The sequence below is a fragment of the Seriola lalandi genome, unplaced genomic scaffold (assembly GCF_002814215.2).
Source record: "Seriola lalandi dorsalis isolate HSWRI2012SDOR001 ecotype SW California unplaced genomic scaffold, Sedor1 jcf7180002054431, whole genome shotgun sequence".
NCBI classification, from domain to species: domain Eukaryota; kingdom Metazoa; phylum Chordata; class Actinopteri; order Carangiformes; family Carangidae; genus Seriola; species Seriola lalandi.
In genome coordinates this window covers 346,365-367,830 of record NW_019524984.1, presented here as the reverse complement: position 1 = coordinate 367,830, position 21,466 = coordinate 346,365, and the positions used below count along the sequence as shown (strand labels likewise).

Below are 21,466 nucleotides of genomic sequence, written 5' to 3'. Positions count from 1 at the left end.
TTAGGTATTAACGTGTTCAGTTACATTTTAGGGCGTTGAGGATTTCACTAGCTTTTTAATCGCGACGAAAAATGTATAAGACGAGAGATTATTCGGTGAAAAATGGATGATGTTTTAGTCTTTGATTCTTTGGTGCAACTCGTTTGGCTTATAGCCAACACCTGGTTGTTGTGGCATCTTCATCGCTTCTGCGAACAGCCTTATCCAGACGGATTCTTTCAAAACTCCAAGTCACATACTCCGTTTCAAGAATACTGAAACTACATTTTACAATAGTTTTTGTGATTATGAAATTTAGGTTTAAGGGCCAAACTTCAAAAATTGATAACTAAATGGATATTTTTACATGAATTTTTCGAGTAGATCTATGACATTAACTGTGAGGTCCTCGGTGAGTTGGTATGGAAGGATCCTAACGTATTAGTTAACTTAATAGAGATGTTTTTATTTTCTGTGAGTTTGTTTTATTGAGTTTTCTGTTTTGTGTCAAGTCTTTTTGCAAAGTGTTTTTAAGTGTTTTGTAGAAAAAGAAGAAAAAAAGTGTAATTTTAGATTTGATGCTAAAACTGAAGTATTGAATCAGCACCAGTACCTAAAAAAAATCAAATGATAGCCTATCGGTAATGTGTGAATCACAACTGGTGAACTTGTAAACAAAATAACTCTGAACAGGTGTCCTTCTTTTTTCTCAGTTCCCATTTTATCAGTGAATCTACAGCTGATTGCAGTGCAGTCTACTGAAGTTGGATGCCGGCATTTTTCAAGAATGAGGTTATTTTATGTCTTTTTTAAATAAATAAATAAATTCTTTATCTATACTATTAAAAAAACATTTGGTCTTGCATAAGTTTCTGAATTAAGATTCATTGTTTCCAGTTTAATCTGACTGTTTTGTCTTTATTGCTGCAGAGTTGTTCAGAAGACGAAGAGTGTTTCAAAGTGTGTGCTTTGTTTTCCCATTGCGCTGTTTGTTCTCTACTTCACCTCTACATCTTTCAAGTGAGTACCAAAACAAATCTGTATTTAAATTTAGGAGACACCACACACGCCTACAAATGAGTTTATTAGGAACGGCTAACTAAAGCTAATGCAGTCTAGTGCCACATTCTTGCAATAAATCCGATCTTCATGAAAATCACAATATTCAGTTTGTTTTAAACAATTTGTATGAGGTGCTGATTAAATTTAATGATCATTTTGGAGGATGTAGTTTGAGTAGTTTTTATCTTTACACCAGCCTTTTAATAGGCCTCCTACCTATGGACAAATGCCATTTGGGAAGTGGAAAGAGTCTGATTCTGGACAACAGTGTGGATGCCACCCTTGACCTCAGGTAAGACCTTAAGTTTTATTTATTATTTATTGGTTTGATGTGCTGAGAAGCTGAAGTTTGATCATACATGTGGAATTGCAACAAAAGCAACAACAGAAAAAGTGAAGGGATTATCCAGTTATCTTTTAACTCAGGTTTTCAGGTATCATGGAGCTGATTAAATTTTAACTGGGATCGCCATGATAACCAGGGTAGATCACCATGGTGGCACAGCTGACCTGCTTCAGAGCAGGTTAACTTCAGATCAAAACCCCGAGAGGGTGATAGATGAGCCTGAAACTACGACTTGTGGATTCGAATGAGTTTATTTGCAAAGAAACTGAACCGGCTTGAACAACACTAATATTTATACCATCACACTCAGACACAGTTTTCCACTGCCCTTTCTCAAGAGACATGGTGGGGGGTTCCAGGTTTCCTGTTCTTCTATATTAATGATATGCACACCTTCCAATTCCAATTACCCACTTCACATTTCCTCTGCTCTAACACGCACTAACACAGTCCATCTAAGCACATTCATTTAAATCATGTAATGCACATCCAATATATTACATACATTCATTATACCATATCAACAGCGCCAACTACCAACCCATCAGATCATTGTTCAAACTGAGTCATCATTCCTACAGGATGACATTGGGCGAGGGCGGGGGTACACCCTGGACAGGTCGCCAGTCTATCACAGGGCAAACATCGAGGCAGCAAAACCACTGCAAAATTCTTGGAAATCATTTGCTGAGCCTGACATCTGTGGTTTAAACTTTAAACAGTGTTCTTTTGTTTCAGGTCCAGACACGACGTGCAAACATGCACATCTTGGAAAGCTCCCATCATGTGGGAGAGGATGTTTGATCCTGATCTTTACGACCAGATGCACAAGAAGTTAGGATCATCTGTGGCTCTAACTGTGTTTGCTGTAGGCAGGTTTGTTTCCACATCAGTACTGTTGCGGTAAACTGTTGTCATTCCCTAACACACCTATAATCTGTTCAATCAGCTGTCATTTTATTTAGTGCATTTACTGCAACTGTAGGGATATAAGAATAAAGCATGGAACTGCTCTTGTGTCCACCTCCATCAAAGGTACCTGGATGCTTACCTCAAGACCTTCCTGAACTCATCAGAACGTCACTTTATGCCGGGTTTGCCGGTGACATATTATGTGTTTACAGACTTTCCAGAAAAGGTGCCAGACATCAGGCTTGCTCCTCAGCGAAGCCTGAAGGTGTTCAAAGTGGAGAGGTACTCCAGGTGGCAGGACATCTCCATGATGCGAATGAAGGCTATTTCAGATGTCATTGAGTCGGATATTCGCCATCACCGCACACACGTCTTCTGCTTTGACGTGGATCAGGTGTTTACTGGGAGATTTGGCTCAGAGGCTCTGGGTGATTCTGTGGCTCTGCTCCACGCCTACTACTACCACCTTCCAAAGACATTTTATACTTATGACAGCAACCCGAAGTCCAAAGCATACATGAAAACTGGGGATTTCTACTACCACGCTGCTGTCTTTGGAGGCTCGTGGAAAAGTGTGCAAGCTTTGACTGACGCCTGCTACCAGAGCATCATGGAGGATAAACAGAATAACGTGGAGGCTTTGTGGCACGATGAGAGTCATCTAAACAAGTACCTGTGGTTACACAAGCCAAGCAGGGTGCTCTCTCCTGAGTACTGCTGGGACACCAGTATCGGCTACAGGGGCGACATACGAGTCACCCGACTAGTGTGGGCACCAAAACATTATGATAAACTACGCACACCCTAGTGTGTATCAAATATTAAAATGCAAAATCACCAACTATGTTTGGTAACAGTGTGAAAACTACCTGACAAACATTACGCCCCGAGGTTCTTTTACTTTTATGGCTCTTTTGTTCTCTTGGGATTCATTTTTCTATTGGAGTGACAGCCTGCGTTTTCAGAGGGTTTTGTGGGGGTTGTTTGACTCAGGTAAATGTATGCCAATGTTGGCTTTGCTTCAGTGTGTGTGTAGCATTATGTGGTGAACAAACAGACAAAAAACAAACAAAAGATTTTGATTGCTAAACAAATTAAGTGTGTTATTGTTTCCATCAGTTAAAGTGTGCTAATATTAATTAAGTGGCAACATAACAACTTACGAGTTATTTGCTCTTCAGGTAGTGATTTTTAAAAAAATCTAAATCTAAATTTATTTTTAGATGTGACTATGGTACAGTTTAGTTGCAACCAGAATCTAGTAGAGAATACAGTATCTTGGTTAGTTTTTGCTGCATTACATTAGTGATTGTATATTTATGTTTAAATGTTTGACTGCCTTTATTGGTTGAGTCAAGTTACATTTATATCTGTGAATAAATGTAACTTTTTTGATCAGGGAGTTCATAAGCCCATTACATTATCCTAATCAGGGAAACAATTTGCTCCTCTTTGCTTCTGTAACCATGGTACTCATGTCAAAGTCATATTAACATGTCTGAATTTCAGACAGATTTGCAGCTTCCAGGATGTCAGTGTGTCATTAGAGTGACGTCTTTTAAGTTGCTCTAAGTAAAGGGTTTGATTAAAATGGGGCTAGCTGACATGATACAACACAAACCTTGTTAATCAGGTCTGTACTTTTCACGTTCAGAGGAAGATTAAAGTGGAAATTGTTCATAGTCTGACAATGTCTAACAACAGAACAGCTTTGTCAGTGAAGCTTTACCTTTATTCATTCAGAAACCAGGCTCAAAGGGAGTGAAGAACAGACACAGCAACTGCATTTATCTCATAACTACAGTCAAGACACTAGCTGCTTTTGTTTCTCAAAGATGTGTAGAGTTTCATAATGTCTTGTTTGTGAAGACGATGGCCTGAAAGGTGAAACCGCTTTTTTTTTTTTTTTGCTTGTTCGCTGTCGGGGATAACTGGGTCAGCTGCCCCAGTTTCATTTCTGACGTTTATTCATTTTGATACGTACAGTAAAACACTGAGACCTGATACCTGTAACATGTAAACTGTAAAATCCCAGGTTCAGATTACATTTGATTTGCATAGACAAACCCTTAGAGCTCAATCAACATTGAAAAATTATATTTTGTTTACTTTGCATTTCACACTTTGGATGATGATGATGATGATGATGATGATGATGATGATGATGATGATGATGATGCCCTGGCTACTGAACATTTCATTAGTTTTAACTGTTTTGTAAATTTGCTGATTGCTTCTTTCTTGAAGTGTCCATTTTAATTTTCAAAACTTAAATTAGCTGGTTATGTTTATTTCTTTAATTTTGTATTTTTAATTCAATTCTAAACAGCACTTAATCAATTGATGATGTTGATCGTTTGGATCATATTGATTGCAAATGCAATGTGTCTTCTAACTGTAACCTCACTCTTTAAGCAGAAGTGTGGCTGACATTCTTCTGAGCTGCATTTTTTGCAGCTGGAGACACGGCCACACCTGCAGGGCCTGCTTTTTTTCTACAAAAAAACAATACCTGTGTTTAGAGTTTAAAGCGTTTCTCTACAATTATTGGATACTTGTGGCAATGTACATTTTTGTAGACTCTTTCAAGGAGAAATACATGTACAATATACAAAAATGCCTCGTCGCCTTTTTCTTTTTAAGAGGCAAAGTGTGAAACTATCACTGACTGAAATGTAGCTGCTGTCTATTATAATGCCTTTTAAGACTTTATATGACTGACTGGTCAAATGACTGTTCACTACACACCATACATACGTCTAGATAAACTGTAGCTTCACCACCAGAATTGGCCCCAGAGTGCTGTGTAAAAAAACTTGTTTTGAGTTTGTGCAAAGAAGAAAACCAGAAAAAGTATAAAGATAAAACTGAAACTGAGTTACACTGTGTGAAGGCACATATGTCTTTCACATTAGTCAGTGAACACAGACCACAGACATGTTTCAAGTCTATATTTAGAAAAGATAAAATGTGGATTCATTATCATTATGACTGTAACTAACAGTAACTATCATTATTTATTCTAAATGGAGAACTTACCAATTTGTGACATATGTGGGAAGGCCAGGTCGAGAGATTGAGAGTAAATTTAAAAAGTCAAGTGAAAATGAATTTTACAGAGCAAAAGGAAATTCTTCAGTTATTTATTTATTTAATTGACTCACAAATAAAACAGACAGTATATAATATACAGTAAACAGTATATTCATATTGCAGATAGAACGTTTCAGGAACCTGAACTTTCTGAGCTGCTGAGGACAGCCGGGGAAGCCGATTGGTCCGAGCGGTTCTGAGCAGAGGTCAGGTTCAGGTAACCCATCTCTGCTGATCGAGACAGGGCCGCAGAGATCAAACAGTTTGGGGAAGAAGTCACACGTGGCTGCTTGGCGTGACCGCTCTGAGTATCGTCCCATAAGGTCTGGATTTCAGAAGGCTTAGGCATCATCACACTAGGGACACAATCAAAGTTCACAGACATTTAATGGTGTTTTATTTTACCAAACAAATTGGTTTTGATCAAGTTCTGAGCTGTGGTCAGACCTACCTTGAAGTTTGCACAGAGTGCGATGTACGGATCTGCTGAGGATTATATATTTTCTTCAATTCCTAATAAAACAAAATAAACATCTTCGTTAGATATATACTCAACAATTTCAGCATAATCAACCTTCCTCTTTACGGTCAACTATCTTGACAAATATATTCAATTCAGTACAGACATGTATTTTTCCCAGAGGGTGAAACATAAACACTTTGGAGACCTGCTGAGGATGTCTATGAGGCAGTACAGTCTCACAGGGTTGCTGGCATTTAAAACTACAGCCGTACCATCACCAGCAACTCTAGATCCAGAGATGAAGCAGGTTTAACTGTGCCCAGTACCTCAGCAAAGTGAAGTGACTGCATGTTCTGTAGGGTTCGTTCCAGGACAGCCAGCTGATTGGACATGTGAAGTATTTTGTTTCCCAGTTTCTTGTTTTCCATCTCTAGAAAATCCACCCTGAAGATCAAAACAAACATCTCCTCTTTGTCAGTGAACACATATTACCTAAATTACTTTTGCTATTTACTTTGAGCATCATGTCTGGACTCATGCAGTGACGTGTTGACCGACTGTGTAAATTCAATACCTGCATTTGGACAAAGCAGCTGTTAGATTACTGTCTTTCTTGTTGTGCTCTTCCTCGTTCAGCTGTTGTAACAACCTCGTCCTCTCAACAAGTAGTTTCTCATTTTCTGCAGTTATACTTGCAACGAGCTCTTTCTCCTGGTAAAGAAAAAACATTTCAATTACAAAGATAATTTATCAGCCCCAGTTTCATATCATCTCATTTATCTGAAAACAGGCTATACTGAGACTTGTGTCAATACAAAAATTACACATTGCCAGAAAGTCTGTGACCATGGTTACTGAATCAATATAACATACTGTACATACAGTAGGAAAAATAAGCTGAGTAAATATGTGTTAACGTGGGTCGGGATAAAAAGTGATGTTGAAAACCATCGAGTGAATTCAAAAAGCAGGGAGAAATCTTTACACAACAGTAATTATGATACAATTTTAAATGTAATTCAAACCAGATACATTTAAAAAAAAAAAAAAAATATATATATATATATATATATATATATATATATATATATATATATATATATATATATAGATACATTGAGAATTGCAGTGATCTGAAGTATTACTGAAATTCAATAGTCCCTCCTCAAACAATATGGTTTCTTTTGAGTAAAGCAGGACACATCTGCAAATCTACCTTTGCCAATGAATGGGAACACAGAGACAGTTCTCGCTCTATACTCTTTATCTTCTCATCTCGCCACATGGTTTCATCATCATATTTTTGTTTGGCCCAAAACAGTTTAGCCTTGTGTTTTTCCTTCATGTCGTAGTATTTACTGTAAACAGATGGACAAACATAAAACATAAAACATAATCATATCATTCATAATCTAATCTACAATTTAAAAAGAAAGTTAGACATTGTATATTATTCTTATTATATTCTGTTTATTATTATACCATAAAGGGACACGCTGTCAAAGTTCTCAATGACCTCTACAGGATGAAAGGTCTTTGGTGTTTGCTCATACATACATATATCATTGGATGAAATTAAAGTAACAGCTTATTAGGTCTAAGACAATATTTTGTTTTGTAGTTTCTGATTAGTTTGAATATTGGAGAGTTTTTCAGCTGGCAGCAACATTACGGGCCTCTTACCTGCGCTCTTTGTCAAGGCATTTAAGGGTCTCACAGATCTCCTTCTTAAGTGTCTCACACTCATCCTGGGTGGACAGCAGATTCCTGTCTGCATTTTGATGATCAGGACACTCCTGTGGTCCACAATACAAACATCAGCAGTGACAGAGACTGATGGTTTCAGTGTTTAGTCTGTACAGTACATTATCCAACTCACTTACATCTTTACATCTTTGTCTTCTCTGGGCTTAAAACATGGTTGGTTAACTGTCTCTCCTCTTTACTACATGTAAATAGTTGCGCTAACACAAGCTAAGTTTTAATATGTAACCAGATGTAGTGCTGATATATTTCTGGTATATTCAAATATACTATATCTACCATATAAGAAATTACCATATGCAGTTTGTTTTCCTTGCACAGCTGTGATTGTGGCTCTTTATCCTCTGCTGTATAGGAGTCTTCCAGTTGCCAGTGAGTGTTTTCACCATGTTGCATATCTACCTCTTTTTGCTTCCATGGCCTTCACATAGACACACACACACACACACACACACACATACACTGTTAAACCTTCACTTACTGCAACATTAAGAGTTGATATGGACATAGAGTATTTACTGGAGCTGAAAGGTATGGAGGTGGAATATCCTACTTTTGATCCTGAGGATTGCGGTCTTTCTTGCAGATGGTAGCTATGGCGTTATCCAGATCTCCATGGGAATTATCCAGATGCTGTTTAAGGGAATGTATCAGACAGGATATGGAAAAGTTTTGACATAACGTAAAAGGAAAGAAGGAGGGTCTTAATCTGCCATTGCAGCCCATTTCTCTTATAAATAAACCAGATTATCAGTTACTTAATTTGCATTTAATGTAATGATCTGAAACATATTACTAATGTTTTAAATATATTGATTCACTCACTTCTGACTCCTCCTCCAAGAGGCTCTTTCTTGTCTGAGCACTGAGCGTATTTTGTAAAGCTCTGCACACCTGATTGCTCTGATTCAACTCACTTTCCTGGGACTAGAAACACAACAACAATAACAATCAGGAATGTATTGACCACGACTTCCTTTTCTTGAGTTACATTTATTTATATTAATGTGTTCAACATTATGTTTCGTGGGAATAAGATTCTCTAGAAAGACTGACTCAGTAATACAGTCCTGTTTGGTGAAAAAATAGTTTTTTTTCCACAGAGGTAACCATGTACAAACTAGTCACCACACTTTCTGATATTAATATAAAATACTTTTCTGCTGATGACAGGTGTAATCTTCCCATATAATGATCAAGGTTTTCCACAACTGGACTTACTTTAGCCAGCTCATTGGCCTGCTGAGCCTGACCCTGCACAGTCTGGAGCTGCTGATGCTGCTGCTGCAGGGCTGACTCTAGCCGCTCCACCTCCTTCTGCAGAGATACAACCTGAGAAATGTAGCACAGATCAATGTAGGTATCTAATGTCTGTCACAGCACAGGGTTCACATTCATAATGCATTTTAGAGGTTTAACTAATGGGAGCTTTTACATTTGATAACAACACAGGCACCAAAACTTCCAAAAGGTGATTATTTGTAATTTGCAAATAATCCATGTCTTTAAAATTGACTGCACCCAAACTGAATCATTTCCATGTTTTCTCATGAATGTTACAAACATTTTTATGCGCCATAGAGAACAAATACCTCAGCATTATTTAAAGCATCGGATACTGCAACATTCTATATTCCAAAAAACACATTGAAGTCTCACATCAGCCACCCCACACACAGTGATTTCATTTGTCTGTAATTTTATACTTGTTGCGCTTGTTCTTGTCTCCAAGCAATTTCAAGGTTAGTCTACAATTCCTAGGATATAGAGTATTTTCCCCAGGATTTTCTTTATTGACACATGACAGAGGTTATTGATGACTTAAACATACATACAGCATATTGCACTAGGAAGTTAAACTATGCAAATTAAAAAGAAGTTTCAGTGACATAAATATTGGAGATTATCAGGTGGGCTTTTAGGACTTACTGCAAGGGTTTGGAATCACACCACTTGGAGTATGTTTCATAATTACAAAGACACATTTGATGGTAGCTTTGTCAAACTACCAACTACCAATTTGCTTCAGAGAGAGATGAAATGAAGCAGTCAGATCAATGTCACTTTGTGTCTCAGTTATCTGTTCATCTTTTCCTGTGTGTATGTACTCACAGTTTGCTCCATATCTAAAAGACATCTTGTCTGAGCAGCCTGTTTCTCCTTTAAATTTCTACAGGTCGTGTTGCTATGTGCCATCTCTGCTGCTTGGAACTAAAAAAAAAGGGACAAGGAGGTACGTTTTCAACAGGAACACACACACATGCATCCATCACATGGGTCATTTTGGAGCATTACATGAACAAGGCATTTGAACTGGTGTCTTGGCAGAAAAGTCAATCATTTAAGTGGCATCTCTGCTTTACAATACATGTTTTGCAAACTCATTGGCTTGGCCACCATGAACCTGCACAGTCTGCAGCTGCTGCTCCGCCTGCTGATGTTGCTCCTGTAGGGCTGACTCCAACCGCTCCACCTCCTTCTGCAGAAATACAACCTGAGAAAAAACATACACATGTACTGCAACTGTGTCTCTGACCAGGGTCCATGATAGTTCAGGCAAGTTAAAACCAATAAAAATTGTATCTTGACAGTATACATATATAGAAATAGTTTTTAAATGGAATTTCAATCAGTACTTGAACACTGTAGCTCTTGAATACTGTGCTACTATTCTGAATGACAGCAATTTTATTTTCACATTTAACGAGTTTAAGCAATGAGATTTACTTTAGCCAGCTCTGTGGTCCGGTCGGCCTGAACCTGCACAGTGAGGAGCTGCTGCTGCTGCAAGGCTGACTGCACCTGCTCCATCTCCTCCCGCAGAGATACAACCTGAGACAAAGACACATGATTGTTTTTTGTTTAACTAATTACTCATGTGGTTTAGTAGTGAAAAATGTCCATTATAATTTCCCCTGGCACAAGTTTATGTATTCAAATCCAAAATCCAAAGATGTACAGTTTACTGTCGAAGAAAACATTTACAAGACATATTTAATTTTCAGTTGTCGCTCCATGGTTAGCTATTCTAGACACAAGGTTGGTTACCTAACCACTGCTACAGGAAAGGCATGTGGTCAAAAGTAGCATCGACTGCTCGCTGTAACTGTCATTTAAGAAGAAGAGTTAATGCTTTATTAACACTATCAGTCCACTGCTTTGTTATTATGACTATTGGGACAGTAAGGTTGCCAGAATTAGATTTATAGACATTACAAGGGCAACAGCACTAACCATGCACTTCATTCAGGCTTAATTGTAAACTCTAACACACTCTCCCAAAAGTACGATTCATTTGCACTTTTAATATGGACCCATGGTCTGAAATAAGGTCGACTGAAATATCTGCCTCTGTTGACACAAATGAGGGAAAGGATTAATGAGTTTATTTGACCCCTCATATAATTTATCAGCTCAAAGCAATAATGACACTGAAGTGTGTGGTTCCTACCGGTACTACAGCATATTATTGAAACTGAAATGGAAATGATTGAAAGTCAAAAGTATTTTGTAGAAAACAAATTCTTTAATTCAGTGTGACCTCACCATCATCTTATCTTATCTTATCTTATCTTATCTTATCTTATCTTATCTTATCTTATCTTATCTTATCTTATCTTATCTTACCGTCTGCTGCAGAGAGCTCTTCTCAGCATCCAGGGAGCGTACCCTGCTCCTCAAGGCTCTGATCTCAAGGTCCAGACGATCGTTCAGCTCTTTGGTCTTTCGCAGTTCGACCATTTCTTTAGAAAAAAAATCAGATAATGCAATCATCAGACTATAAATAGCACATGCGGAAGAATGAAATAATCTATTATCAAGCATTCTTCTCTATGAAATACTGATTGGTTTTAAGTATACTAACTGAAAACACAAACGTTCAGAATTTAAGTGGACAGTCTTTCCTTGCTGAGCTGCAGCAGAGGGACATCAGCACAAATTTTATAGTAAAGAGAATTAATGAATGTGTATGAGTGCTAGCCATGCAATACACCGGCGACCTGGCAGCATCTAAACAGGATAGTTGAAAAGGCCAGTACCAGTTGGAGGATTCCACATCACCCCTCTCTGAGTGGTACATTCCAGCTCACCAGTGCAACACATGTAGACTTTTCTTTCTCTTTTAAGCGTTTCTAAGAGACCTGTTGAGTTCGGGTGTGAATGCCTTTGCTTTACTGTTGCGTGTGCGTCCATTGACCAGTGAGTACATTTTGTTTTGTTTTTGTTTTTTTTTGGAATTTCATGTTCACGTTTGTTCATATGGCTTTGCATTTAGGTTTGTTGCATTGGCTGTATTTTCTATTTCACCATGTTGTAGGCACATTATCTTTTGTGCAAGTGGAAATGTATCATTCATTTTTATAAGTTCAACCTGCTTTGATGAGTAAGTGGTTACTTGTTTCTTATCTGGCATCATAGTGTCTCATAGTTCCACCTTGTGGCAATGTGGCAATGTGGCAACGGAAACTGTTCAAGCAAGGTGTTATTTATGTAATAGTTTGTACTATATTATTTTTATGTTGGTTATTTCTCCTCCTTCCAGAAACCACACACACTAAACCATATGCAACCCTGCATGCACAAAAGGGATCTTTTGACAGACCCTGTTATTCAGTTCAGTAATAAAGGCCTCCTCCTCTGAACTTCTGGACTACCAGTGATTTAATCAGTCACTTCAGTGGTGGGCTGTGATTTCGGGACCCAAGTATGAGAGAGAGGCCACTGTCAGTCAGTCTCTTCATTTTAATAGTGATGCACACAAAATAGATAGATCTGAGCTGTGTGGAGATTGTAACACAGATCTTTTATGATTATTATTTTAAAGACCTTAAACGTGAAAAAAAAAAAAAAAGTCTCACCGTATTTCTTCAGGTTTTCTACCTCCTGTTGTGCCGCCTGCAGCTCAGGCTCTGATAATCACAAATGATAGAATAAACACATATGTTTGTACAGTGCACTTTACAAAGTTCCTGGCAGAGTTTCCTCTTAAGTTAGAGCAGCGGAAGTTGGTGGAAACTTCAGTTTTAGTTCAGAAATGATGGTAAAATAACAACATTAGTAATATACAAATATTTGTTATTTAGGATCAGACTGAAAGTTTAGCAACCTTGATTTAATGAGCAGCTATTATATTATCACCATGAGGAATCTGTGAGAATGACAGTCCGTTTATCAGTAGCTGATTAATATCTCTCACCATAGGTTTTTTGAGTCAAATGTGCAGACTCCAACTCATCAGTCAAACGTCGGATCTCATTGTGAGCCATTGCCAGCCGGCGGGAGCCCTCCTCCAGATCCCGCTCCAGACGGGAACACTTCCTCTCCACACTATTTGACTGGCCAGTCAAATGCCTGGCCTCAGCCTAAAGAGAAGAGGGAAACAACTCACCACAATTGACCACAATTACAGTGACTGCCAGGCTTTGAAGGGAAGCAGTGAATACAAACAAGAATATTCAGAAATACATGCCAGAACAGACAGGAGACCTTGAGAAGTGCAGGGGATCAAGATGCATCTGTGGTGTGTGGTGTCTCGAATTTCTTCTGTCATGCAAAGTTCCCTAGTTTGTGCTGGTAACAGAGTTTAATAACGCTGGAAGAAAAAAAAGGGGGGTTGCAGTCAATGTGGATGCTGCTGAACAGAAGTTTTGAACAGACAACATGCAAAAAGATCGCCACATGCAATTCAGCAGCAACCTAAGTGCAGTTTTTAGTATTTGTTAATATTGAGTGAGATGCAGTAACATTGCTGTAGATAAAAGGACGTACAGGAATAAAAGTATGTTTGCTCTGTGACGCTTTGTGGAGTCCAAAGAGTCTCCTCCATGGACTCTGACCGTGACGTGGTGCCCCCTTGTGGGGATACTGAGGAATAACATTAGATCACAGAATTACACAATAAATCATTTGACCAGGGAGAAAATTGTATGGAAGGTGTGCTCTCATGACAACTGGAAAGCTCTCGTCAAACTAAATACAGAAAATACTGAAAGCTCTGCATATTTAGGTTCTCATAGTATCAAAGCTAGAAATCACCTTCTGACCCACGGCTCTCGCTTAAACAACATCTTTCTATCTCTTCTAACTGATCATTTTCAAATGAATGGATGTTCCTCCTCTAACCTGTCGTGCGTTGCTGTTCATCACTTGTGTCTCTGTCTGCAGCGGGCTCATTGTGTTCCCAGCACCCATCAGGTTGAAAGGATCCTCACTCGTCTCAAGTAGGGAGGCCCTCTCCACCAAGAGGTATGCCACCTGTTCACTGGGGCTGCTGTGAATCAACTCTGTGAGACCCTGCTGGTACAGCATTTTAGCCACCTCGCTTATCTGGGTGTCTATCACAATAAAGAAGGGAGAGGAAGGAAAAGGATTTATAATGTTTTATTTTCACTACTGCTGAAAATGTGGAGTTACAAGGGAGAGGTTTATGTAAATATACCCCACTAATGGCTTCACTTATACAGTATTTTGATTTACACATCTCTGCAGATTGAACAATAGAACAGGACACTTGGATTACTGCTCAAATTGAGCTGTCTTTTGCTTTATAAAGAAAGTCTTTCAGGATATGAGACAAAAGCATCTACATTATTTTCTCAAAATACACTATTACTCTATAGACAAATGCCGTACAACAATTTGGAAATGTGCATTGAAATAGTGAAGATGAAGACCCAGAGGTATGAGTTTTGCTATGGTGATGTGGTGTACTGGTAAACATTTCCAACCTTGAAGGGATATCAGCTGCCGCAGCTGGTCCTTGAGCTGGTCGTTCTCATCTTGTATCTCCTGAGCCAAAACATCTTTTTGCTCTGTAAAGATGCGGATCTGCTCAAAGGACTTCCGCACCTTACAGACAGAGAGACAGAACACCAGCATCAAATGTCGCCTTTACAGACCTTCTCACACGGCAGTGATCACTTACCTCTGCCATCTCTGCTAAGTGTTGTGAGCGCTGCTTGTCCTGGTCCCTTGTCAGACTGCTTTTTGTGCGCTGAAGAGCACGCCATAGCAAACACAGCTGAGCTTCCTTAGGGGAGTCAGAAGCAAGTCCCTCCTCACTAAACCATGTGGCAATCTGCTCCAGATCCTCCTGTTGAAAGCATTGTTGACATTATTGCATGCTAAGAGAGGGTGATGATACAGGCTCCAAAGTGAAAACACAGCAACACATGGACAAGGTTTTGAGGCAGATATGGATGATCACTGATTCCCAGCATTGTGGGTTTTCCGTAGATTGTCAGTGTTTTCATCTTCCATCTAAAATGGTTCTAAAAATTGTCCCAGAATGTGCCCAAAACTCTGAGCTAGAGAGAGACAACTGACACTTCTCTCAGCTGTGGCTTAAGTTGTTTGCACACTTTGGAGCAGCTGTGTCTTTCTGTGGAAACAGCTGGTATTGCCAGTATGGTTGTGTTGAATTACTTCTTCTATGTGCATCTGCAGAACAAAACATAATAATATCTGACTTTATCTTGTACAGTGCGCACATTTGTCACTATAAACACAAGATATGCAGTCAGACTTGGTGAAACCCACAGAACTTTATTTTTAATTCTAGTGTATCCCAAAGTTTCTAAAGCAGCCGTACAAAAAAGAACAAACAAGAAAATTCACTCAGTGTAAACAAGATTTTGAACAAGCTGATTATGGTGTGTGATGCAGGAAACAGTTCATCACTAGTTTTACGGTGTTAGTTTAATAAACTAAAAGTCGCAGGTTTTAGTTTAGTAAAAAGAAAAAGCAAAATGTGTTCAGTACCTCTGGTTGGGCCATTTGTCCTGCGGTGAGAAGCAGCTTTCCACCGCGATACACTCACACTTTAGCTTTTATTTTTGTCGTTTTCCGAAAAAGTCCGATTGCCAACTGTCACTGCCATGGAGACAGAACGTAGCCTCCCGTTCCAGGACACACAGCGACGTAACCACGCGAACCGACCGTTGTTTTTACCCCGTAGTCTAGCGGTTATAACGGTACGTTACTAGGAGGAACGTACTCGAAACGTTCACGTCAAAACCAGCTACAGAGAGTGAAAACATAACGTGGGTTGATGCTGGAGGAAACTACTGTAAAACACCGCTTTCTGTGGCTTGAACAAGTGGCGAAGTTCTGTTAGTTCTTCTTGAGAAGACTCACGGCTTCTGCGCACTGTGACCGTGGTTCTGTTTGTGGGTCCCCGAAGGCGTCTTATGGGACCTTTTAACAGGGTGAACAGTTTGAAGTCCCCGGTAACATCAGTAAAAACGAAAACTTTGTGCAGGAACCGGAACCCATTTTACATTTGATAGTTGGCATAGTGATGGCTGTTAAATTATGTTATATGATGTTATATGATGTTATATTTACATTATAGGCAGCCAGTTTCTACTCAAGTCCTGTAGCTACAAATATTACTTGAGTATTTACATTTCTATTTTGCACTCATTATACTCCACTACAATGGCATTGTTGTTAAAGTTGATATTAAGTGGTATTACTGCGCAACATAAAATAGTTCATATTAGCATCACCTTGATCGACTACAACAGTGAAATGCTGCTCACATTTATGTAACATTCATAGTAATCCATAATAGGCTATAATTTATAGGTGATAGATGGAGGTGGACAAAGTAAGCTACACAGCGCCATTACTTGAGTCAAAGGATACACCTGGTCAAATATTACAATACAAGTGAAAGTTGTTCAGTAAAACGTTGACTTGAGTTAATGTAGCCTACAGGAGTAGCTCACTTACCTTTAAAGATACTTAAGTAGGCCTATTCAAAAGTAATTTTTTTGTCAACACATTGTTCTATTGTTCCACAGTGCATTTACAGAACCTAATGACTCTGAAACAACCCACTGAATTGATTGACTTTCTTCCTGTGGGATAAAAAGCTTGTAGAATATGCTACAAAACATATAGAAATTTCCATAAAAACAACATTCAATCAACAAAAGGACAGAAAAGCATAACAGTGATGAAGTTTGGTCATGCTAAACACACTTCACATTCAAAATGATAGGAATCTTTCTTTATTTCGAAAATTTCTAAACATGGATGTAAGACAAGGCCATGTGTGCTCTGGTGAAGAATCGTCTGCCTCTTTCTAATGTAGCCATCGTTAGTCCACTGTGCTGCCAAGTTCAAACTGAGCTGTTCAAAAATGCAGCAAGCACAACATGACTGACAGTGCAGGAGTTGGCTGTGATTGTTTTTTCTCCTGTGATGAACAAGGTATGGTCTATCACATTTTCAAAAATAAAATAAAATTCCTTAACCAATAGCTCTGCTTCAAAGTAGATACTTCATAGAAATGTAGTGGAGTCAGAAGTGCAATATTTGTCTTTTAAGTTTAGTGGAGTAAAGTCATAAGGTGCTTTAAAAATATACTCAAATACAGTACTCAAGTAAATGTACTTTGTTTATGTCCACCCCTGATAACAGATAACACTCACAGTGACCATTTCCTGCATTGAGCACTTTAACTTTTGTTAGACCTACTTAAAGTAGCCTACATTTTGTTAATAACACTGTACTCTGTGTATATTTACTTGAGTGATATTTTTAATTCTGGACTTTAATTGTAATGGAGTATTTTACAGTGTGGCATTAAGTAAATGATTAAATAAATTCTCCCTCCACTGATTATTGTTTAACTGATGAAATTTTACTCATAATTAGGTAAAGGCATCCACTGTTGCTGCAGCTGCTTGTAACTCTGCGTTCATTATACAAATAACAACATAAATTGCTATGGGGTGCAGAGTTTCTACACAATTTAATATTCTTTCTGAGGATTTGATTTTGCATGTTGTATCTTGGGTGGTCTGAGATTTCCTGCTCATTTACAGTCAAAAGTGTTCAGTAATCAGCCCTTATTTCCTGCCTTTTAATCGCCCCACTTAGGAAGTCTCCATGACCGTTGTGGTCTCCATGCCAAGCTGCACAGCTGGATGAACAGCATGAGTACATGGGCAACACTGGGACAAAAAAGTGGATTTAATAATAGAAAAATGTACCATTGCCAGCCCACACATCTACCATCGTCAGAGTTATGAAAAATATGCTTCAACTACCTGATTCTTTTTGTTCTTCAGTACGGTCGGAATGATGGATTTAATCATGCACGACCGTACAATATTTTGTTCCACATTTTACAGCAAAATGGCATGTCTGTGGTATAGCTTGTGCTCTGTGTTTTCGCAGGTCCAGAGGAATGTTATTTTTGGTGCCGAGCTGGTCCAGACCTCAGATTTGAGGGGGGAGGGCAGGGAAAGTTGAGAGGAAATGGGTGTTGAGAACTCCTCCTATATCTAACTCCACATTCCTCTCCTATACCGTTCTCTCCAAGTTTTGGAGCTAAAACGTCTGAGAGGGAAGCAAGAGCACAGAGGGAGGATAGCAGCAGAAACGCAATCAAAGACGATCACTGAAGCAGATTCAAAGACACAAGCTGAAGGGTAAGAACTTCATTAACACATCTTGGTTATGTTGGATTAAACAGAATACGTATTCCTGGGTTTTTTTATTACTATCTGACACATACAGCTTAGTAAATGAGGAACCTCTTGCCCAATGGGATGCAGGTCACACCCAAATGTGATCTAAAGTTAACAGCAGATCCTTTAATGACATTGTTTGGATGCCTATGAAGATGCTTTTCTGTTCTTCCAGCATGATACACTTGTAGTTTATGTTGTCATTACTTTTGTCCTGTCTGTGCCAGATACCTCAAGCTGTTATGTAAACCAGATGTAGTAGTATGTAATCAAACGCATGCCTCTCTGAATTGTCCACAGTCTAATAGCAACAGTGGTTTCCCTCTATGGGCAGAGCTGGGTGGGAAAGACAAACATATGCAAGGCGTAGAATACCAGGTCCCAGCAGTCAAGCTGCACAGTGAAGGGTATAAACAAAAGTTAAAAGTTTGAATCTAGCACCCACATTTGAAAATGGATTAAATGATTTGTGAAATCATGCATCAGTCTCTCTTCCTGGCCACAGGAACAAATGTGTCAGATGCACAGTGTTGGTACTATAGTCATGTTTTAGTAAATAAATCCTGATGTACTGGTTAGGCCACATAACAACTTCTGTGTTTACTAATTTTAACAGCTGTATCTAGAAGAAGTGAAACCAAACAGCAACAAATCTTGCTTAATAATATGACTTCCCCTTATGTGGTCCCAAAGGTTTTTGGTGAAAAAGCCACACTGATTTGATGGATAGGATTATAACAGTTCTGTTCATTCTCACCAGCTTTGATACTGTACTGACTGTTGTAAAAACAAAACCCAACCTTTACACAAAAGACTTTCTCTGTATTGATAAATGAGAATAATTAAAGAAAATCGAAAAAATGTTCATATTCGTTGTGTAATGACAGATTATCTTGCTTTAAAGAACCTGAACTCAAAAGACACAATATCTTCATCAGACCGGTGGAAGATAAAGTTTGAGACCACATGCTTGTTTACAAAGGTCACAGGGCGCTGATGTTCTGATGTATTCCCCAGAGACTAGACAGCCTCTGAAGCTAGAGTGAAATCCCCCCACTGTGTGGCATGATTGTGGCTTGATAAATGAGCAGAGATTGTCAGAGTAGATGTTGAGAAGAATGATGCAAGTGCTCAGAGTTTCCTCGAGGGCAGACAGAGAGTCCACTGTTTTAGGCCACCGCCTTGAGAAATCTGCTGGCTATTTTGAATGACATGGAAGAAAGGGACGGTCTTTAGCAATGGCAAACGGTGCTTCTTTGACTACAGAGCTTCGGTATGAATCCACCAAAAATGATTTTACAGGATTACTGGTCTTGTACTATAATCTGTAATCATAATAACATCACAAGGTTGTTTGCACACAGGATACTAGAGTCTTACCTCATCTCCAAGCAGTCATGGTCTTCCTCCTCGTATCCCTAACTGTACTACATCTGGTCACCTTGGCCATGCTCCTCATCGCCACCCTGGAGAAGGTGAGATGCGCACATGAACTGGTTTATTAACTCATATTGTTCCTGTTATGCATGTCATTGTTAATTCGTGTTTGAAGAAAACCAAAGACAAAAACGCTGCACATCAACTAACTGCGGTTTTTGGCATGGAGTCATTTTGAAATCTGATCCATCAGTAATTATAAACAAAATGACTGTGCGTGCCATTTGACCTAATATAGGCACAAATTCAATGTGATAAAAACTTTCTTTCACTCTATCGCTCTTTCTTTATTCTTTCTTTCTGCCTGCAGTCCTGGTGGATATGGGCTGATACAGAAATCAGAGACCTCTGGTATAACTGCTTCCATGATAATGCCACAAAGACCTGGTTGTGTGCTGCTACCAATGAAAGCGGTAAATTATCCGAGTGCTTGTCTGAATGTTTACCTACACACTTGCAAGCTGGTTTGTTTATGTAATGGTTATATTTATATTTCTGTGTGACTGGATATTGCAAATTGTGTGGAGTTTTTAGTTTTACTTGTGAGCCAGTGTTGTGCACCTGTTCTCTCAGACTGGCTGCAGTCAGTCCAGGCCCTCATGGTCCTCTCTGTGGTCTTCTCCTCCATCTCCTTCCTGGTTTTTCTGGGCCAGCTGTTGACCATGTCAAAGGGAGGACTCTTCTACTTCACAGGCCTCTGCCAGGCGTTTGCAGGTGCTTTGAAGTCTTATTCCTTAATCCACATAAAACTGTGCAAATGAAAACCTGACATTTTATATTACAACAGGCATTTTATATTATCATTCTTCAGAGGACTCATTTCTTGTGATATACTGTATGTACTCATGTTTTGTACATGGAGGAAGTAGCCCAGATTTGGGATATCAATGGCTCAATGGCACTAGATTGTACAGGTATACCTAATGAGGCAGACAGTGTCGTCTATAAACCACGAAAATGTATGAAATAAGATCATTTCGACTAAAACTTTTTTAACATCTTACTCTTGTAGGTTTCACAGACTTTGCGGCCTGCCTCATCTTCACCTTCCACAGAAAGGAGATCCTTAATGACTCCAGAGATCTGAGCAAAGGACGCTTTGGCTACTGCTTCATCCTGGCATGGCTGTGTGTCCCTCTGCTGCTGGTCAGTGGAGTCCTGTATGTCCACCTGCGCAAAAAGCAATGAGCCAAAAAAAGTAGAAAGGATGAAAAGGAAAACCTTTTATAAAGAATGCAACTCTCGTTACTCAACTTCAATCATTTCCCAGTTATGAGTAAGCACATATTAGGAAATAAAATGACTGATAATCAAAATACCTCTTTAAAATATACAAATCTATTTTCTGTCTGAGTCAATATCCACCCTGCTGTACTACATCGTATGCGGGACATTTCATTTACATTCAAGAGCAGATCAAGAAAACTCATCAATAATGTTGTAAGATACAAAGCTCTTCTTAATGTGTCACATTTTATTACATTATTAAATAAAAATATTAGATAATGAATGCATATCTTGTGGTTGTATGATTGTGATCACGGTAAGAAAATATTGATTTCAAATGACTTGTTTTTGTATTTTGTACATACCTGTGTTTGCTTATTAAAAACAGAATTCACTGAATGTTGTATAACCATTTATTGCTTTCACCAAGTAGCAAACATGTCGTCTTCACTAAAGAGCATTGCTGTGTTTATAAGGCTAAATGTGCATACGGCCTGTTTGTTTTATATTGAGTACCTTAAGAGTAACACAGTGCAGGTGCAATCCTCTGACTTAACACTAAGGTTGTGAAAGGGTGTGTCACTTTTGTGTTTTAATCTGTCATTGTGGTGTGGCATTCATTATGTACTTTACAGCGTTAAAATATGTCTACACGATTAAATGAGAGGAATGTGATGATCAGCGAATGACTGGGGCACT

The 21,466-nt window shown here is 38.8% G+C and overlaps 3 protein-coding genes across 3 annotated transcripts; 2 read left to right on the top strand and 1 right to left on the bottom strand.

Annotated features, from left to right (window-relative positions):
- Positions 1-766: 766 nt before the first annotated feature.
- LOC111658256 (N-acetyllactosaminide alpha-1,3-galactosyltransferase-like) lies at positions 767-4,891 on the top strand. The gene is made up of 5 exons (XM_023410718.2): positions 767-771; positions 910-999; positions 1,238-1,333; positions 2,126-2,263; positions 2,423-4,891. Exons 1-5 carry the CDS (start codon positions 767-769, stop codon positions 3,105-3,107), a joined length of 1,014 nt encoding a protein of 337 aa, XP_023266486.1. The 3' UTR covers positions 3,108-4,891.
- Positions 4,892-5,428: 537 nt separating this feature from the next.
- On the bottom strand, positions 5,429-15,799 carry LOC111658268 (uncharacterized). Its single transcript, XM_023410734.2, has 21 exons — positions 15,381-15,799; positions 14,545-14,712; positions 14,348-14,468; positions 13,743-13,954; positions 13,389-13,484; positions 12,817-12,982; positions 12,479-12,529; positions 11,247-11,362; positions 10,347-10,451; positions 10,024-10,113; positions 9,732-9,830; positions 8,841-8,951; positions 8,445-8,546; positions 8,173-8,252; positions 7,914-8,040; positions 7,539-7,651; positions 7,072-7,213; positions 6,430-6,566; positions 6,182-6,299; positions 5,844-5,905; positions 5,429-5,748 (listed from the first exon to the last, which is right to left on the bottom strand). Exons 1-21 carry the CDS (start codon positions 15,393-15,395, stop codon positions 5,526-5,528), a joined length of 2,454 nt encoding a protein of 817 aa, XP_023266502.1. The 5' UTR covers positions 15,396-15,799; the 3' UTR covers positions 5,429-5,525.
- Positions 15,800-17,912: 2,113 nt separating this feature from the next.
- emp3a (epithelial membrane protein 3a (MAM blood group)) lies at positions 17,913-21,166 on the top strand. The gene is made up of 5 exons (XM_023410735.2): positions 17,913-18,064; positions 19,468-19,578; positions 19,851-19,953; positions 20,114-20,254; positions 20,553-21,166. The coding sequence occupies exons 2-5, from the start codon at positions 19,501-19,503 to the stop codon at positions 20,726-20,728; spliced, it is 498 nt and encodes a 165-aa protein (XP_023266503.1). The 5' UTR covers positions 17,913-18,064; positions 19,468-19,500; the 3' UTR covers positions 20,729-21,166.
- Positions 21,167-21,466: the final 300 nt, after the last annotated feature.

Bases quoted from the DNA above. Each gene is read 5' to 3' on its own strand.
- LOC111658256 (XM_023410718.2), top strand. The intron at 1,000-1,237 runs GTGAGTACCAAA...TCTTTACACCAG, and splicing joins TTCACCTCTACATCTTTCAA to CCTTTTAATAGGCCTCCTAC. The intron at 2,264-2,422 runs GTTTGTTTCCAC...CCTCCATCAAAG, and splicing joins ACTGTGTTTGCTGTAGGCAG to GTACCTGGATGCTTACCTCA.
- LOC111658268 (XM_023410734.2), bottom strand. The intron at 11,363-12,478 runs GTGAGACTTTTT...TTTTTTCTAAAG, and splicing joins AGAAAACCTGAAGAAATACG to AAATGGTCGAACTGCGAAAG. The intron at 7,652-7,913 runs GTAATTTCTTAT...TGTGGACCACAG, and splicing joins AGGAAAACAAACTGCATATG to GAGTGTCCTGATCATCAAAA.
- emp3a (XM_023410735.2), top strand. From the start codon at position 19,501: ATGGTCTTCCTCCTCGTATCCCTAACTGTACTACATCTGGTCACCTTG. The intron at 19,579-19,850 runs GTGAGATGCGCA...TTCTGCCTGCAG, and splicing joins TCATCGCCACCCTGGAGAAG to TCCTGGTGGATATGGGCTGA. The intron at 20,255-20,552 runs GTGCTTTGAAGT...TTACTCTTGTAG, and splicing joins CCTCTGCCAGGCGTTTGCAG to GTTTCACAGACTTTGCGGCC.